At 39.2% G+C, this 17,710-nt stretch overlaps 1 protein-coding gene across 1 annotated transcript in view; it reads left to right on the plus strand.

Moving 5' to 3' along the window:
* Positions 1–17,710, plus strand: part of DCC (DCC netrin 1 receptor) — a 986,493-nt gene that overhangs the window by 662,769 nt on the left and 306,014 nt on the right. Inside the window, exon 8 of the mRNA XM_014557664.2 lies at positions 16,628–16,784. Within this exon, the coding sequence (XP_014413150.1) occupies positions 16,628–16,784 (157 nt within the window). The remainder of the gene's footprint in view (positions 1–16,627; positions 16,785–17,710) is intronic.

Raw genomic sequence — 17,710 nt, forward strand, 5'->3', positions numbered from 1 at the left:
GAGTCCTGCTGCGTTTGCTGCTTCAGGGTCTGACCAGGGTTCAGTCCAGATGTTGGTCACGGTGGAGGTCTCTTCAGAGGCTCGAGTTACTCGGAATGACCCACTTCCACGCCCCTGGGTTGCTGGCAGAATTTATCTATCTGTGGCCATAGGACGGTGGTCCCTATTTTCCTACTGGTCATTACCCAGTAGCAGTCCACTTCTTCAAGGCGAGCAGGAGAGGTTCTCCTTGCAGTGTGCCAAGACAGAGCTTTAAGAAATGTTTCCTAATCACAAGAGTAAGGACTGTCACCTTTGCCGTCTAAGGTTAGGGAGTGCCTGTCTCACCATTTTTGCCATATTCTGTTGATTGGGGTCCAGCTCTGTTCAGAGGAAGTGCATTCACCTTAGGTCACTTGGGTCACCTTAGGGGAATATCCACCCACCAGTTGTTCTCCAGAGGGCGCTCGAAATGAGTAATTCCTTAGTATTGTATTTAAGTAAATAAATATCTTTAAAAATTTATAAGCTTAAACTTCAGAATAGCTTAAGCAGAGTGTGATTTGATTTTAAATAGCAGGGTTATTGGCTCATTTAAAAGTTGGTTTAATTTCTATCAGATGAGTTTGTGTACAGAATCCCAGGACCATAGCTTTTGTGCAGAATCAGGCACATCCTGCCAGGCTGCATCCAGCCCTGAAGGAGTTAACATGCCTCTCTAACATTGTCGATTTCCTTCCTCCTCATCCAGGAAAAAAGCCCTATAATTTGCAAAATGAATCTGCATTCTTGAACAGTGACTGAATGAAAAAAAAACTGAGTATTTTAATAATTAGCTATTCAATTATCTTATGGTTGCCTACTGTTCATAAAATCAAAAACATAGTGTAAAATAACATAGATCATAATATTAGTTACAGATGTCAGCTTCCTCCTTTTTTTTTTCCTGAAGAAAAGGTGTTAATGAATTACTCTAGACTGATTTCTGACATAATTGGCAGGATTGTACAATATATCTTTCTACATTTATGCCAGCAAATTAGCATCTGTGATTCATACACAGGGGTAGCTTTCTTAATTTTATCATGCACTAAATATACGTTGCTTAGGTTTTCAAAATAACAGGTGGCTCTGTACCTTCCAGACTGAAAAGAATTTACAGTTCTGTCATTGAATTAGTGAATATTTCAAAGATGACACCAGCGATATGCCTGTGGGTTTGCAGCGAAATAAGGCTGCAACTCTGACAAGCTACTAAATACTGCAAATGCATCAATAATTTCAGCCTGAGAAATACGACTTTTAATAATTGGAGCTCTTTTTTTTTCCCTAACATATTTTCTCATGACAAGTACACAACACTCAGCACTTAATATTCATTTTTGAAAACCAGGAAGGCAGCTCCGGATGCTGTCGGTAGACGCTGTTGGTACTGTTCTCTGTGCTTGTACATACTGTATGGTATCCATTGAAGCCTAAGGCTTGGCTTTGCAGACATTTTCTGCCACTTTGTCGGTGACCTTGGGTGCCTTTCTGAGCTACCCAAAACCCCCCATGATGCAAAATGTCAGAAGAACCCACTTAATGCGCATAAACTGATTTGCCTAGTGTCTGACATGGCAGTGATCATTCAGAAAACAGTGATGATATGATTACTTACCAAAATAAACCATGGTGGCTAGTGTTTGTCTTTTTCCAGCCGAAACTACTCCCCTGGGGCTGGCAAATCATGGGGCAAAAAGCAGCAGTGTGTTGTATCTGATTATGCCAGAACTCTCTTGTGGAATCAAAGAAGTTGTTTGGGCTCATTCTACTTAAGCTGAGAGAGGTGGTGGGAGTTTATGTTACTCCGTTTGTCTTTAAAGTGAAGGAATAGAAGCTTAGGAAGATGAAAGTGTTTGTCCAATGCAGTGCTCTGGTGAAATTGGTATTAACAGGCACCATCATGTGATCTAATTCCTCATTGTTGTTTTTTTGTTTTTATTTTTTCTCAGTTCGGCATCTGTTTTATTTAAAAGAAGCTTATAGGTGCTTCCTCTGAGTCAGGGACTATTGTGCGTTTTTTATAAGTTTTCACACAGTTGACTTTAAAGATGGTCTAAGGGGTTAGGTATGCTGTTACCTACCATCCACGGTGTAGAGGTGAGGAAGCGCCGGCTCAGAAGTGAAGGAGCTTGCGTGATGACTTATACCTAATTATGTGGCAGAAAGTATTTGGCTCTGGAATCTATATTTAACTACTGTCCTCCACTGCCTTTTATTCTCAGATGTGAGTTGTTTTTTTAACTTTAGGTGAAAAACACATCAAATAATATCTAATCTCCCCACCCTGTGAGCACCAGAACGTCTGTTCTGCTTAACGTATTGAAGTGGTCACCAGGGAGGGTACAAGGAACGTGCCCTCCAGGAGAGAAGGGGGTTATCTTGTTTACTGCAGTTCCATCGCCTCCAGCAGTGCCTGATACATGGAAGATGATCAGCAAAATTATTTTGAATGAATGAACGAGCAGATGGACAGATGAATGAGTGGATAAATGTATGAATTAGGTATGGACCTTGTTTTCAAGGAGATTTTCATCTGAGGAGACAAATCGTAATTCAGATGACTAAAAGGTTTTATGTCTTTCACTTCCTTTTAGACTGTTCAGAGTCACTTTCTATATATAAAACTATTCTAGTCTGAGGAAAAAAAAGGAAATTCCAGTCTGGGTGCAACAGATTTGCTCAGTTTTAAAATATATATTAGAAAAACATATGCTAAAATCCAAATTAAACAAGCTTTTATCTGCACGGCTCAGTCTCAACCCAGATTAATTTAGTAGAGGTGAAAAATGAATTCTTTTGCAGAAATTATCTTGCCATATTTTTAACATGACATTTTTGTATGGGTGGCATTTTTAATGAGAGGAAACTGAGAAGCAGAAGCATGGGGTTAGGAGGATTGTTAAAGTTACCTTTATTTGAAGTCTACCCTCCTGTAAATCAGGATCTATAGAGATCAGTAACACGCTGGGGTTAACAGTAATGATTTGGGAGAGCAGCTTCCATTTTCTCATCATCATAAAAAATAATCGCATGTTTATATTTTAAAAACTGGGGACCATTCAATTTGCTCAAAAAAGGAGACAGAAGTAGATATATTCAAGAAGGGAAATGAGTATAATCAAGCGAGGAGAGTGGATTTTCATATGAAGACTAATATGCTAAGGGGAGGAGAGGAAGGAGAGGTCACTGTGTGGTGATGGAGGGGGTTGGGGTTATTGTTTTAAGATTAGAAAGCCTAAGTCTGAGAATAGAATTTCATCAAAGTGTATAAAACCAAGACGGATATAAAATGTGGCCATTGATTTATTCAGCAAATCCCAGTATCCCATGCCCCAAGGAGCTACTCAAAATTTAGAAATGGTTGTTGTAGTATGAGTTAGAAATGGATTTCACAGCAGATAATAAATTCAGAGTGAAAATGGCACTGGAAGCTCCCTAATAAGTCGTTACGATAACTTACTGAAATTTTTAATACACATTTCTAAATTTTGCCGTTGATATCGTGAGGGTTAGTCAAATGCTTATACAGCGTGGTCTCCAGTGAAACGTCCATCAGAGAGGAACCTGCCAGACTCGTTACCCAGTTAATAAGTGGTGTCCTTTAGACTAGGGTAATACGGAGACAAATGACGATGAAAGTGCCTAGTGATTGATATTTCTTGTTTGTTAATGGGCTGCAAATTGTGAAATGACCTGAAATGCAAGAAACGGGAAAGTGAGAGAGCAAGAGTAGGAATGGGTAGTGTCCTCCCCAAAAAACAGCAAAAAGTCTGGACCATGTTTCTGAGCTGATATGCATGAAGCAGGAGGCAGATGAGAAAAAGTGTGAAGTGAAATTGAAAGTTATTTGTGATAACTGCTGACAGTCAGAGATGGGAAAAGGTACGAGGAGAAAGAAGTTGAAGTTTCTGACCAAAAGTTGTGCAGATTTGCTGAAATCAAATTTCCATCTTTAGAGAGCACGTTAATTTATGTGGAAGTTCACCCTAGGTTTTAGTGATCCTCAACATTCTTACCCTGGACCAGCATGATCTGTGATGTGTGAGTTTTTAGAAACACAATTTTAACTGCCTGGATTTCATGGATTCCTCTAGCTATTGGGTCCTTTCATCTGAGTCATCAGGATGTAAATACTCTCTTCAGTAAATTGTGCTCAGTGTTTTCCAGACTTTCCTTTGCAAGTCATTCTACTTATTGCTTCACCCCACCCTCCTCTCCATTTACAAAAAGTAAAGTCTTCCCACCCCCAATTTTAAATTTTATTGCCCTGGTTATTATTACTTCTCATTTTCTTACCATCCTCAGTGGTGTTTCCACTCTTTCTCAAGGAAGCGCACAGAACACCATGTTACCCAGGATATGATCACAGACTGTAAAATCGACTGTGCCACCCATGTTGACCTCCTTACCCAGGACTCTCCTCATTGGACAAACAACTTTGCTGATGACCCAGGTCTATGCCCTCTGGGAATTCATCATGCCAACTTGAGCAAAACAGTGTTTCCATTCATGACTTTTAATTTTACTAGCTATTAGCTACTATGTAAGTTGAAAAATGGAATGAAACAAGAGTCTAGTTGGAATCCAATGCATTATTCAACTGTAAAACTTTTACAAGTCCCAAATTTCCCATCCCTTATCTTTGCCCAAGAGAATTAGACCCCAGACGAGATAATTTACATATTTGGAATATGACATAGTGGAGTGGCAGAGAGGACAGAAGACGTTTCCTCTAATTTGTCTTGGTTTTGGTTTGTTTTATTTTCTAGTCATCCTAAAGTGAATTTATTTAAATACAGTATTTTGATCTCTATTTGGACACAACTAAATTCAGAAGGGAACTTTCATAATAACTATATCTTCATGTTTATTACAAAGTAGCTGCAGAATACCAAATCACATACTAGCAATCTAGAAATGTTTCAGTAACTGTGGCATCAAACTGAACTCTGTACAGGTAATTTTTTTCTTCTGTCAGAATATTTACTTGTGAATGTAGTGTATCATTTGCTCTTTGCTTTACATAAACAAAGGTGTGAGAATGACGGTTTCCTTCTCATTTGAAGTTTAATGAATTTTTGCTTTCTTGAAGGTGAAGGCCACGTTATTTTATATTCTTATGTTGACATACATTACAGTGAAAGAATTCTTTTTGATGGAATAAGTAATTGCTCTGAGCAAAATAGATAAACGAGGACCTGCTATAGAGCACAGGGAGCTATATTCAATATTTTTTAATAACCTATAATGGAAAAGAATCTGAAAAAGAATATATATATGTATACATAATTCAGAGTCACTTTGCTGTACACCTGAAAGTAAAATAACATAACATTGTAAATCAACTATATGCTTCAATAAAAATTTTTAAAAATAAAAAAATGATCTAAGGAGGAAATAATAATAGAAATTCTTAAATACAGTGAAATAAAACTTATATACTGATACCACTTCCCCATCTTTTCTAACTCTTACTAATTTCTTTTCTTGGTTAGTTTAATTGATTTGTGATAGCTTTTTGCATGCTAGGAAAGTCAGTCTTTTGTAATATTAAAAATACTATCCCAGTTTGTCATTCTTATTTCAATCTCATTTATTATACTTTTCCTTCAAACGTTTTAGTTTCAATACAGTCATATTTATCAATGTTTTTCTGCATCGGTTCTGTTTTTCTCATACTTTTAGGACTGCCTCCCCACTTCAGTAGCAGAATATATATATTCTTCTCTGTTTTTTCTTGAGCGGCTCTCTCTTTTTTTTTAACATTTATTTCTGGACACTCTGTTCTGGCCTAGTTTTCTTTCCGATGCTCTTTGCAATAGCGCACAGAAATGTGAAGCGTCTCATCCAGGATCACACGGAGTGAGTCAGTAAGTCACCGAGCCCTGTGTGACCCCGGTGAGCCCTTGTGCTCTCAGCTGCTGTCCCAGCTGCCTCTCATTTGATGGAGATTTATAGATATTCCCATCCTGAGATTGTGGAGCCTGTCTGTGCAAGGACAGTCTAGGTTTTTGCTTAATATAGAAAATGCTGGTGTTTATGAAGGTGGTAAAATAGTGGAGATGGGGCTAGCACCGTTTGTTTTCCTCTTTATTTCCAGACTCACTTTAATTGAACTCAAAGTACTCAGTGGGCATCAGCTGCTCTATTTTGTGTCTCATGGTCCCCAGTGAAGAAGAGAAATGTTCCTGGAACGTTTGACACTGGAAAAAAATTCAGAGACAGGAGACACTACAGTTAGGTCATGTGATCAATAACGACCTTGACACAGAATGCCACTGTTTGGAACCTCCTAATTCCACACTTTTTCTGTATCGTGTCATCTTAGAACCCAGTTATTACCCCTGAACTGGATATTTAGGCTGTCTTTGGGTTCCGAATTCAGTCTCAAATTTGGATGAATCACTTTCAAAGAAAAAAAAAAAGTGGGGAAAGATAAATTTAAAAAGTAGAAAAAAGAAGAGAGAAAGGAAATCAGAGATGGGAGTTATTGCTGCTTCCTAACCTGTTAGAACTTAGTGGTAACTAGCTTGGGGACTAACCTGTCTGCACCCTAGGTGATAGTAGCCCAGCTCCTAACTGCAAGAACTGCCAGCTGTCTCCTAGTTTCAGTCCCAGGATTCTTTTCATTTTACCTTAGGAAAAAAAAAGTCATCCTATTGCCTGAGATTAGGTTCTTGTCTCGCACAGGAAAGAATTCAAGAGCGAAGCATAGGGAAGTGAAAGCAGATTATTCAGGGAGATACACACTCCACAGACAGAGTGCTGTCCGTCTCACTCAGAAGGGAGAGCACCTTAGGAGATACACATTCCATCGGCAGAATGTGGGCCATCTCAAAAAGGTGAGAGGCAGAGAGATGGAGAGATGCGAGGGTGTTTGGTTTAAAGTAAAAGTAGATACACGCTCCACAGATAAAGTGTGGGCCTTCTCAGAAGGCAAGAAAGACAGTGACCGTGAGGTGCAGAGCTGTTAGTTTTTATGGGTTTCATATGCATTTCATATGCTAACAAGTAACTGGAGGGTTATTCCAGCTGCTTTGGGGAAAGGGCAGAGATTTCCAGGATTTGGGCCCCTGCCCACTTTTAAATTTTTATAATCAGCCTAGGAAATAACTTGGCACCTGTGGTTGTGCCATGAGAGTCAAGGTCTACTGGAAGTTGGATCTTCCGCCACCTTGGTTTTAACCAGTTGGTCCTGTCCTCAGTTGCTGCATCATTCCTTGAATGGTTGTGCCCTGCCCCTTCCTTCCTGTCCCAATTCATCACACCTCTTACTTGATGCTGATGAACGTGTGAGTAGAGCCCAGATAGATACTCTGCTGCAGCTGGAGTAGCCACCAGGACTCGCACTGAAAATCGATATGCTCATTATGGTAGGGGAACACCTACATCTTGCATTTCAGAACTTCACGTGACCTGGGTGATATTTTGAATTATTTGATAAGTTTACCGACCATAATTCAAAGTGATATGGGTTTCTCGGTCAAGCAACATATTTAATGTTTTTTTTTTAATCTAACTAGACTTTTTAAGAGATCCATCTTTTCTGTAGGAATTAAAATTGTCCTATTTAGAGTGACCAAGGAGGCTACTGGCATTTGGCGCACAGTCACGATTTATGATTATCTAATGTGTTTTTATTGCTTAATCAATCATCTCTGATAGTTATGCCTTTTGTTCGCCTACTTAATGCATTTGAAGAATGAGTACTCCGTTCAGGCCAATAAGCTGCTTTTATGGTTTACAGTTTTACTCCCATTTTCTTCACTGCAGTGCATTAAAAAAGACAAAGATGAGCTTACATGAGTAATCACTCAGCTGTGGTTGCAAATTCTTCATGCTCACCATCTTGCTTCCCAGAAAGGGAATGGCAGTAGAATTGGTCCGTCTGCGTCTCTCTGTCTGTCTCTCTCAGCTGTACGTAGGCCTAGAAGGACAAACTAAAAACAGAAACAGGGATCTAAGGACGCATCATTCATACACATTCTGTGCCCCCTGTGGTTCTGGGGTGGCTTCACAACAGTGATACAAGGTTCTGCTTGTATAAATTTAATTGGAATAAGTAATGATTTATCTTAGCTTTATATCCTCTTTTATTCTTTTTATTCTCATTTCCTTTTAATTTGTTTTGGTGGCTGTACAGTTCAAGGATGAGTAGCTAGGGGTTGGAGCCAAGTGTGCTGCACACTGATGCTTAAAAAACCTCCATGCTCTGCCAGTCAACCCCAGGCTTCAGTCTCTCCTCACACGCCCATGCCATCCTGTCCATTGGAGACATAGCATTTGATGAATCTGTCATTCTGCCACTCTAATTCTTAAAGACACTTCAGAACATTGAAAATTGCCCATCTTGGCCATGAGCATTTCTATGGCCAGTCTTATACAGTGCCCTTAAATAAATAATTTTAAAATTTATTTTAAATCCCGTGGACCAAGAGTTATTTTAAATCTGCTATGAGTAGAACTCACTGAATCATTAAATGTAATTGGAAGTTTCCCTTCCCTTCCCTCCCCTCCCCTCCCCTTCCCTTTCATCACTTGATATTCTGAAACAATAAAAGCAGTTCTTAAAAGCACCTTCATTACTAAAGAAAGTAGCTTAAACCTTTAATTTGCATTATCTTCGACTTACTTTTACATGAGTTTCATGCTGGAAAAACTCAGTTACTTAGCAGGAAAAATTAAGATGCTCTAGCACTGAATCAATTCTTTTTTTTTTTTTTTTCCTTAACAGCACAGCCTGTCAGCTATTTTACTTTGATAGCATCTTATTGCCAAAGGAGATTGCACAGAAAAGTGCTGCTTCTCACAGCCTGCCATGCTGATTTGTATTAGCAGTGCTTGTGTCCCTTAGATGTTCTTCAGGCCAGAGAAGAGGACTGCATGGCAGTTGGGGACAAAGCACCATATGGTTGGGATGAGGTGAATGATGATACAGACATGTGAGGGATGGAAGGAGAGCTCTCACAGCTTGTCAGTCTTTATCCCTAGAGAAAGCTCTAGTGACAGGGGAATGATTGAAATGGCACTTTTGGGGTCCCTGGGCATGGAGAAGTGAGACAAACAATGACTAGGAATTCAATGACAGAAACTCAAGGGACAGGATGGAAACAGAGGGATCTGGGGATTGGACGGGAGTGTAGCTCTCCTGAAGTTGGTGAAAGATGCCAGGGAGAGACATTGATGGGAGAGATGATTAAAGATGGCCTCACAAAGCTCTGGAATAGTGACAGATGCAAAGGATACAATGATTGGTAACAAAATACAGAGAAGGAAAAAAGACCTGAAATGAAGCAGACTGCTGAAGGAATGGACATGTGGGTTGATTAAAAGGGAAAACAAAGGATGGATTTTTCTCTGCTGCCTGACAAAGGAAATAGGGAGAGATACTGAGGGGACCAAGTCCTGTCCTTATAGGAAGCACTCTTGTCCCCAGTTTACTTGACCTATGAGAGCCCACATCCCTCTTCAAGTCTTTCCACTAGAGTTTCTAGACTTCCAGCCAGACAACTTGACACTGGGCCAGCAGAAACAGACTTTCTGCTCCCTTGATCTAAAGATAGACAAAGAAAAACACCATTTGTTGAATACAAAATCATATGCTAGGCACTCAGCAGTCCTTAAAATCCATCTCTCGTCATCGCATAACCCTGAATGTTAAGTATTTTGGATCAGTTTTTTAAATGTGGAAAATAAGGTTCAGAAGAGCTAAATAACTTCTGAAGTCACGTAGTCACAGAGTGTCAGAGCAGGAATCCAACATTTCCTATATTTAATGACAGTGTTCTACTCAAAATCATTTGTTTACATAAGTGATGGGTTAGCCACCTCCACAAAATGCCAGGGGCCTTTGCTCCATTTTGGATAACCTCTCTAAAAGGTATTTCCCTTTAAAAAAAAAAGTGAAAATAAAGAAAGCATTGAAAGCATATAATGTATGCTTTATGTCTATCAAATGTACAGCTTTGAGCGTAAAAACTGCCATTCATATATGCGCTGTTTAACCAGTTTGCCGGATGTTATTTTTTTATTCTCATTTAGTCTTTTGAAAAGACTTCAGAACTCTGAGAGATGGAGTTATCTCTGCTGATATGATAATCCTTTCCAGAATCTGTTTTTTCTCTTATTTGTCTGTGTGGCCACAGGTAATTCTTCTTAGAACACTGCCTTGGCCTGGCGGTTCTCTTTGATGTGTGGTTCTGGGATAAGCTTCAGTCTTCCTGTAATAGACCCCCAGGTTCTCATCTGGATGCACAGGTCAGCCCACACCAGCTTTTCAGGCTTCTTTGCTGCTTCTCAACAAGAGCCTTATTTCTCTTAGGAGTATTTCTATATGAGGGTACCTTCTACATTGTTTGGCACATAGTTTGGATTTCGGAAACACTTTTTCCCTTTCCATTTGATCCGAAATGAAATATTCTTGCCCCAAGCCTACATTCCCTGACAACCTCCCAATGATGTCAGTTTTTCTCTCTACCATTTATTTATTACCAAGGTAATAATAATGAGAATAGCCGGCTTGCAGTGGTAGCTCTGTCTCCTCGCAGCACCTAATCTCAGAGAGCCACGTGCCAGGGTTCTGAAAGGAAATGTATTAGTCAAAGTCTGAACATTGTAATTTCACAAGTTTGCAAAAGCCTTTTATTTAGCTAACAGTGCACGAAGGCACTGGATGCCTGGGATGTGACTAAATTCACTGTGCTGCATTTGGGGATTCAGGTGGTGAACAGTTTGGACTTGGTTCCTACCCTCACTGATCATGTACTTTGGTATTAGACAGCAAAAAATCCAACCAGCCCACTACAGTGCCGGGTGGGACATGTCCTGAGTGGGTATTTATTCTTTGTTCTGTGGAAGTTCATAATCAAGCTGCCTACGCCAGGGTGGGGGTCAGTGGGGTGACACCTAGGCTGAAATCTTAAGCCCAGGTCAGAGCAGTGAAGCAGTTGGAGGGAGGTGTTCCAGCTCTGGTTACAGAACACGAACAGAGCAGAGGTGACAGCGTGAGGTCTTCATGGAACCCAGCAAGTTCAGTGTGGCGAGCTGAGAGGTAGCAAGAAACCAAGCCTGCAACTGAAGCCTTTGGAAACTTCTCAAGCCTTGCTTCTCACCCACAGAGACCTTCAACTAGATCTTTTATCAGGCTTACTGCTGCCCAGGACAACTGAGAAAGTAGCCTAGGATGTATGGACCAATACTGGAGGTGACAGGAGATAGGTCCTTGAGGGTGAAGCTGGGGCAGGGAGAATTCCCAAGCTGGCTTTCCTCCCTGGAATTTGGGGAACAGATTAAAACAGGTCTTCCCATCATGCCTTACACATAGTCATCCCTCCATGATTATTGAATGGATTAATCATTAGATCATACATTGATTTATGAAGGAAAATTCATACAAGTATGACCCAATTCTATAGCACTGCTACTATGGATAGTTAATAAAATGATAAATTAAAGAGGCTTCTGGGAACAGATTAGAAATGGTTTTGTGAGAAAGTGTGTTGTGATTTCTAAACAACCACCCTACTGGAAAATTTAGAATGGAACATGTTTCTAAGTAAGAGATGGTCTCAAACTTTGTAATTGTGTTACATGTATACATCTTATACCATCAGCTAAGTTCCCTGATCTCTCAAGACAAAATTCATGGTTTAAAAATACATAATTCTTCATCTCAAGCATAACAATAGGAGGTTGTAGACATTCAATAAATATTAGTTATTTTTAGGTACTAACCCAATAAGTTATTTTATGTGAAGATTAAGATTTAACGGGATACTGTAGAGTTTATTAATTGCTACCTCATATTATTAACTTAAAATGAGAAATAGTTTCAAATCACTATTTTTAAAAATCCACATTTCTTAGACTTACTAAAGTTCTTAATACACTAGCTCAAAAGCCATGATTCCTTGAATTTTGAAAATAACATGAACTTCGGAAAAAAAAATGTTAGTCTTTGTCATTTTCAGTCATGCACAGCTGAGCTTTTTGGGTAAGTTTGTGAAATTACTTTGTTAAATATAAACTTTAAACCAAAATGTAAATATTATCTACTTCTCCATTTATATAATTAAAAGCTAGAATTTTGTGTCAAGGAAATAATAACGAGAAAAAATGCAAAAGAAAAAGATGTATATGTTTGCCCTTAGCATAGTTAAATATACCTGTCATTTCACTAATGTTCTCTATATTTTATTTTTATCAGATCTTTAAGCTAATAAAGAGATGCAGCAAATAAAACATCTAGGTGATCTGGTGGCTACATTTATAGTATTTTAGTTATCAACATGGGGAGTGACAGGGAATAAGCCTATTGGGTGTTTGATGTTTAATGCAAATTAAGTATTTTTGTGTTTTTGTGAATATATCTTATCTTTCATATGTGTCTCTTAGGGATTAGAGGTCAGGCACTGTTAATAAGCTCAGAAAAATTAATGTGTGTAAGCACTATATATTAAAATTCTAGCAGAAAAAAAGTGATAACTAAAGGGACTGTGGCTTTACAGTAATACTAACCCAATAATATAATTATTACCAATGTTATTGATATGACATCATAAAATTTTTTTTTCTTAGTTTTGGATTTCAAAACTTATTCTGTAAATTTACATTATCTTCAGAAATCACCTCCTTTTCCTGGATTTTGCTATGATAAATTTTTTAAAGGAGTTCTTAAAAGAAAAAAAGACTATGCTATAGTGTGGCAAATTCGCCTCTTCTCCATGACAACAGATAAAGAAGCTGTAACCATGACAACAGTAATGGGCCAGGGAGATTAGGGCCAGACTGGAGATGAGGCCTCCAAGTGCAAAGAAAAGAAGTCCTGATTGGTTCTTTATTGAGACCTTACAGGGAGACAAGTTACTGTTGAGAGAAAGCATGGAGGATTAGTAAGAACAAAATGACTTCCCCTGTATAAAGTAAGAAGGCAATCCTTTGTTAAAAACGTGTCCCTTCCTTTTCTTATAACAACTGCTTAAATTGAGGTAAAGAACTTGTGATTTATTCTGTTCTGAGCTTTATCTGATAAAGAGTCTAGACTAGCTCTTGGAGAACACACTCCGGAAGCCTGGGGAGGAGAGCATCTGTGTGGGTCCCGCTGCCCTCCTCTCGGCAGCCCTGAGTGGGTGGAGACACCGACTTTTTATTTTTATTGAAGTATAGTCAGTTTACAATGTTGTGTTAATTTCTGGTGTACAGCATAGTGATTCATTTATATATATATATATATATATGTATATGTATATATATATGTATGTATTCATATATTCCTTTTCATATTCTTTTTTATTATAGGCCATTAAAAGGTACTGAATATAGTTCCCTGTGCTATACAGTAGGACCATGTTGTTTATCTATTTTATATATAGCAGTATATTTTATATACTCTGTGTGTGTGTGTCTATATATGTGTTTGTATATATAGATATATAGTAGTTAGTATCTACAAATCTCAAATCCCAATTCATCCCTCCCCACCCCGCTTCCCTCTTCCAACTCATTTTTCCTGTGATACCATCCATAAACAAAGTGCTCTTGGGGGAAAAGGATCTGAAAATTTCTCTCCTGTTCTTTGAAAACTTTTTCTAACTTCTTGAGTACTCTTAAAAGATTTTTCCAAGTCACCATTGTTCACATTTTGTTTAAAAAAATCTTCTGTAAAAGAAAATTTATTGAAAGGATCCCATTTTCTTTAAACTGGTAAGATGTAGAGGTATTAGATTTTGAGAAAACATGCTATCTATGGTTTCACATTGGTGCACTGATAAAGGGGATATTTGTTATTTTTTTAAATGATAAACATTTAACCATTCTCATGTCTATAATTTTTTTTTTCATTTCAAAGGATTTTGCCAAATTGACTTCTGAAAAGATTGTACTCTTACAAACTTCAACTGACAGCCTAAGAGGCTGGCCAGCACTAGATAAGAACATTCTTTAAAGTCCTGCTACTCTGATAGATTTTTAAATAGACTTTATTCTGATGGATTTTTTAAGGTTTTATTTAAATGTACATTTCTTTTATCATTTGTCAGGTTGAACCCTATTTTTAAATAAAGTTTATTGATATTTGGACATTCTTTTTACTTTATAGATATTAACTGTGTCTGTTAGATATTTCACAAATACTGTGAGTCAGTCTTTCCAGAGGAAACACATGTAAACTCAGTTAAGAGGAAAGTAGGAGTTAAGTGATGAGGTGGGCTTGTTAAAATGGGAGCTGTCTGTGCAAAGGCCCTGGGGAATTGCAAGTGGTTCAGCATAGAGAGAGCATCTTCAGTGTATAGGCATCAAAAAGTTAGGGAGCATCTCTGTGAGTCCCATGAGAATAATGGCCTCATCTCCTCTGTACTTAGAAGGAGGGCTGGCACAGGGTAGGTGCTCTGTGAGTGTTTACTGACTGGGTAGAGCTAATGAATGCTGCTTACTGTGGACACATGCAAGCCTCTGCTCAGAGATGTTATTTTTCTGGTAACAGAACACACTAGGTTATTGTGCAGTGAAGTTAATGCCCCAGGGATTACCCTCAACCTTTGGTGGAGAAAGAGTGGGTAGATAAATCCACCAGTGTGGTCCCCTCGTGGACAGATATCTCAAAGGCATGTGCTATCCCCAGTGAGGTTGCCCTTCTGTTACCCTCAGTGATAACCAGCCAGAAAACTCACTCTTTCTAGCCTTCACTCCCTGCCCTGTTCCACTTCCCGACACCCCGCTGGTCTTTCCTGGGATCACCTTCCAAAAAAGTATTTGCACTTAAATCCACTTCTTAGGGCCTCTTTGTGGGGGAAGCCAAACCAAGAAAAATGATAAACAGGAACAAGGCCACCAGGCAGATTGAAAAGTCTGCAGTTCCTCCGAGGGAAAGAGTAAGGGCAGAGGCTCTTAGACAGCCAAGGGACATGAGCAGATGTGTCTTTTTACACAGCTATTCTGGATGCTGGACTGTGAATACACTGGAGGGAGGAGAGTGGAAGGAAAGCAGGGAGCTGGAAGACAGTAGTGGCAGTTCTGGTGAGAGAGAATGACTGCGTGCATAGGAGTGTGGCTGGGGAGATAAAATAGCGTGGACCTGCCAGACGTCCAGGAAGGGCTGAGTGAGGGCGAGTCAGGAAGAGTGGACCCACTTGGGGGGTTCTAGGCTGTATGCTTGAGAAGAAAGTGTAGATACAACCGAGTTAAGCAGCCCAGGAGAAGAAGCAGGCTCAGGGAGCCGTTGGGGGGCAAGGGGAGGATACATTGACTTCAGTGTGCTAGCTTGAGCTGTCCATGGTGTGCAGGAGTAAAGGTCTTTGCTAAGAGGCTTCATATCATCCCTATTTTTGAGGTGCTTCCTATCCAGGCATCAGTCTCCTCCCCTCATCTTACTACTCTGCCATCAAAGATTGGCTAACTTGCTTCTAGTCTTCTGTTTATTTCAAATACTGTGCTGATCAAGAAAGCCAGGGGAAATGGGATCTACAAAGAAGTTGGCTGACAATCTTTGGGGCCAGAAATAACTTTGAAAGTTGTTTGCAGTTCTCTAAAACCTCTGTTTCTCTTTAGAACTGGTGTATATTGTAAATCAATAGTTTCTGGAATCACTGGAAAGTGAGATATCCCCCCCGACCCAAATGGATTTTCCAGCTAACAGGAGTTAGGTTCCTGGCAGGAATGCTCACTCAGCCAGCCCCTAGAGAAAGTAAATGCAAGAGTGGAGACTGACTTTGACAAAAACTGGAGAAAATGGCCCACGAAAGCCAGTTTGAAGATTAAATGTAGACAAGTGGATACTTGTGATTTGGGGCTAGGAATCACCTGTCCAGAAGAAACACATGTTCCTTAGACTTGCAGATATGAACAAATGAGAAGAAGACAGAGATACCCAACAAATGTAAATTATGAGTTCACACACACACACTCACTAGCAAACATCTATTACAGATTATAAATGTCCCAAACGTTTGAAAAACCAGTTTTCTAGCTGTGGATGATTCAATTATTCTTAAAATAACAGTTGTTAAATTTTGCTATAAATATGGTGATACTCTACAAGTAGGTGCAATGGTATATCTTGATGTCTTGTAGAGTTTTCTCTGCTATAATCTTTTACTAGCAGGTAGTCCACGAGAACTGTTTCTACTTTTTGTTAACTCCCATCGACATTTAATTTGCTACTTTTCATTTTCTGTGGTCTTAGAAAATAGAAAAACATGCTCCTTAAAATTGTATCTAAAACAGTGTAGGCAGGCTCTGAGTGGAATAAGGTTTTATAATAATGATTTGGTTACCTCAAGCATTTATCAGTACTTGCAAGTCTACGTTTCCCTGTTTCATGCCTAAACAGAACATTTTCCATGTGGTCATGGATCCCACAAGTAGTAGAAACTGGACAAATATGCAGTAGGATCATACGTGTTATTAATCCATCTTTGATAAATCCTAGGAAGTTATAATATACCTTTTCTTTCCACATACTATTTTTTGCTTTCTCTTGTTTTTCTCCCATCCTTTAGAATCTATGTGAATGTATCATTCTTTGTTTACTAACGGGTTTATTTACTTTCCTGCACATTTCCCACCTGTTTCCGAACACCTCTGACAGCCTCCTCTCCTTCCTCCTCAGCCATGCTAAGCTCCAGCATCCTGCCTTCTGCCCCCAGAGATGTGGTCCCTGTCTTGGTTTCCAGTCGGTTTGTCCGTCTCAGCTGGCGCCCACCTGCAGAAGCAAAAGGGAACATTCAAACCTTCACAGTCTTTTTCTCCAGAGAGGGTGACAACAGGTAGGTCCTACCAATGAAATTCAGCCTAATCCACCATCTCTTTATATGTAGGCTGGGGGGTGATGTTGGTGGGAGGTCTTGAGCAAGGACTTTGAAGACTGAAATCTCTCCTCTGTGCCTGTCACTCATTACTTAATGGAGATAATATGTCTCTGTTGCTCATGTGGTTCTTCAAAGCAGAAGAGCCTACAGAACCAAATTCAGTTACTTATAGAAAACTTCCTTGAATAAAGACAAGCATGTGAATATAGGATATCAGTGGGGTTTTTTTTATTTCCTTGATTTTCAACGTGATAAACAGAGAAGAGAGTTAGACTGTGTGTTGGTAGAACCGAGTGTGAAAGAGCTACCGTGGCTAGGATGCAGCCTCAGCTTGTCGTTGGCATCGTATGACCTCAAGAAAACTACAGCACCTATCTGAGCCTCACTTGCCTCTTTAATAAAGAGGCAATAATAGTACTTACCCTGCAAGGTTTTTGTTAGGCTTAAATTGGATTGCATCTATAAAGATCCTTTGAGTGTGTCCAGTCTTTGGTACAAGTTCTTGTTAATATCATCACTGTGTAGGCAAAAGCGAGGTTGTATGGGTCTGGTTTCAAGATACCAGTCTACTGTTGTTTTTGTGTTTTGCTTTTTGGGTTTTTTCCTCGTCAATTTTCCTTTAAAATATTTAACTATTTTAAGACTTTGCAGTTTGATTTTTGCATCTATGACAGATATTAAGTTCCAATCTGTAAGAGTAAATGATGTAATATCTCATTTCTTTAAATTTTTTACACTTTGTATTTTGTATTTGATCATTCTCAATCTGTGTGCGTCTGATTCAGCTGTTGGTCTCTGCTGACTCTTCCTCTTAGGGGCTTGTTTCCGCCCATGTTTGGCTGGTTCTTGATTGTTAACTCTAGTCCTTAGAAGTTCATCTGGGG

Source organism: Camelus ferus, chromosome 30, assembly GCF_009834535.1.
Source record: "Camelus ferus isolate YT-003-E chromosome 30, BCGSAC_Cfer_1.0, whole genome shotgun sequence".
Lineage (NCBI taxonomy): Eukaryota > Metazoa > Chordata > Mammalia > Artiodactyla > Camelidae > Camelus > Camelus ferus.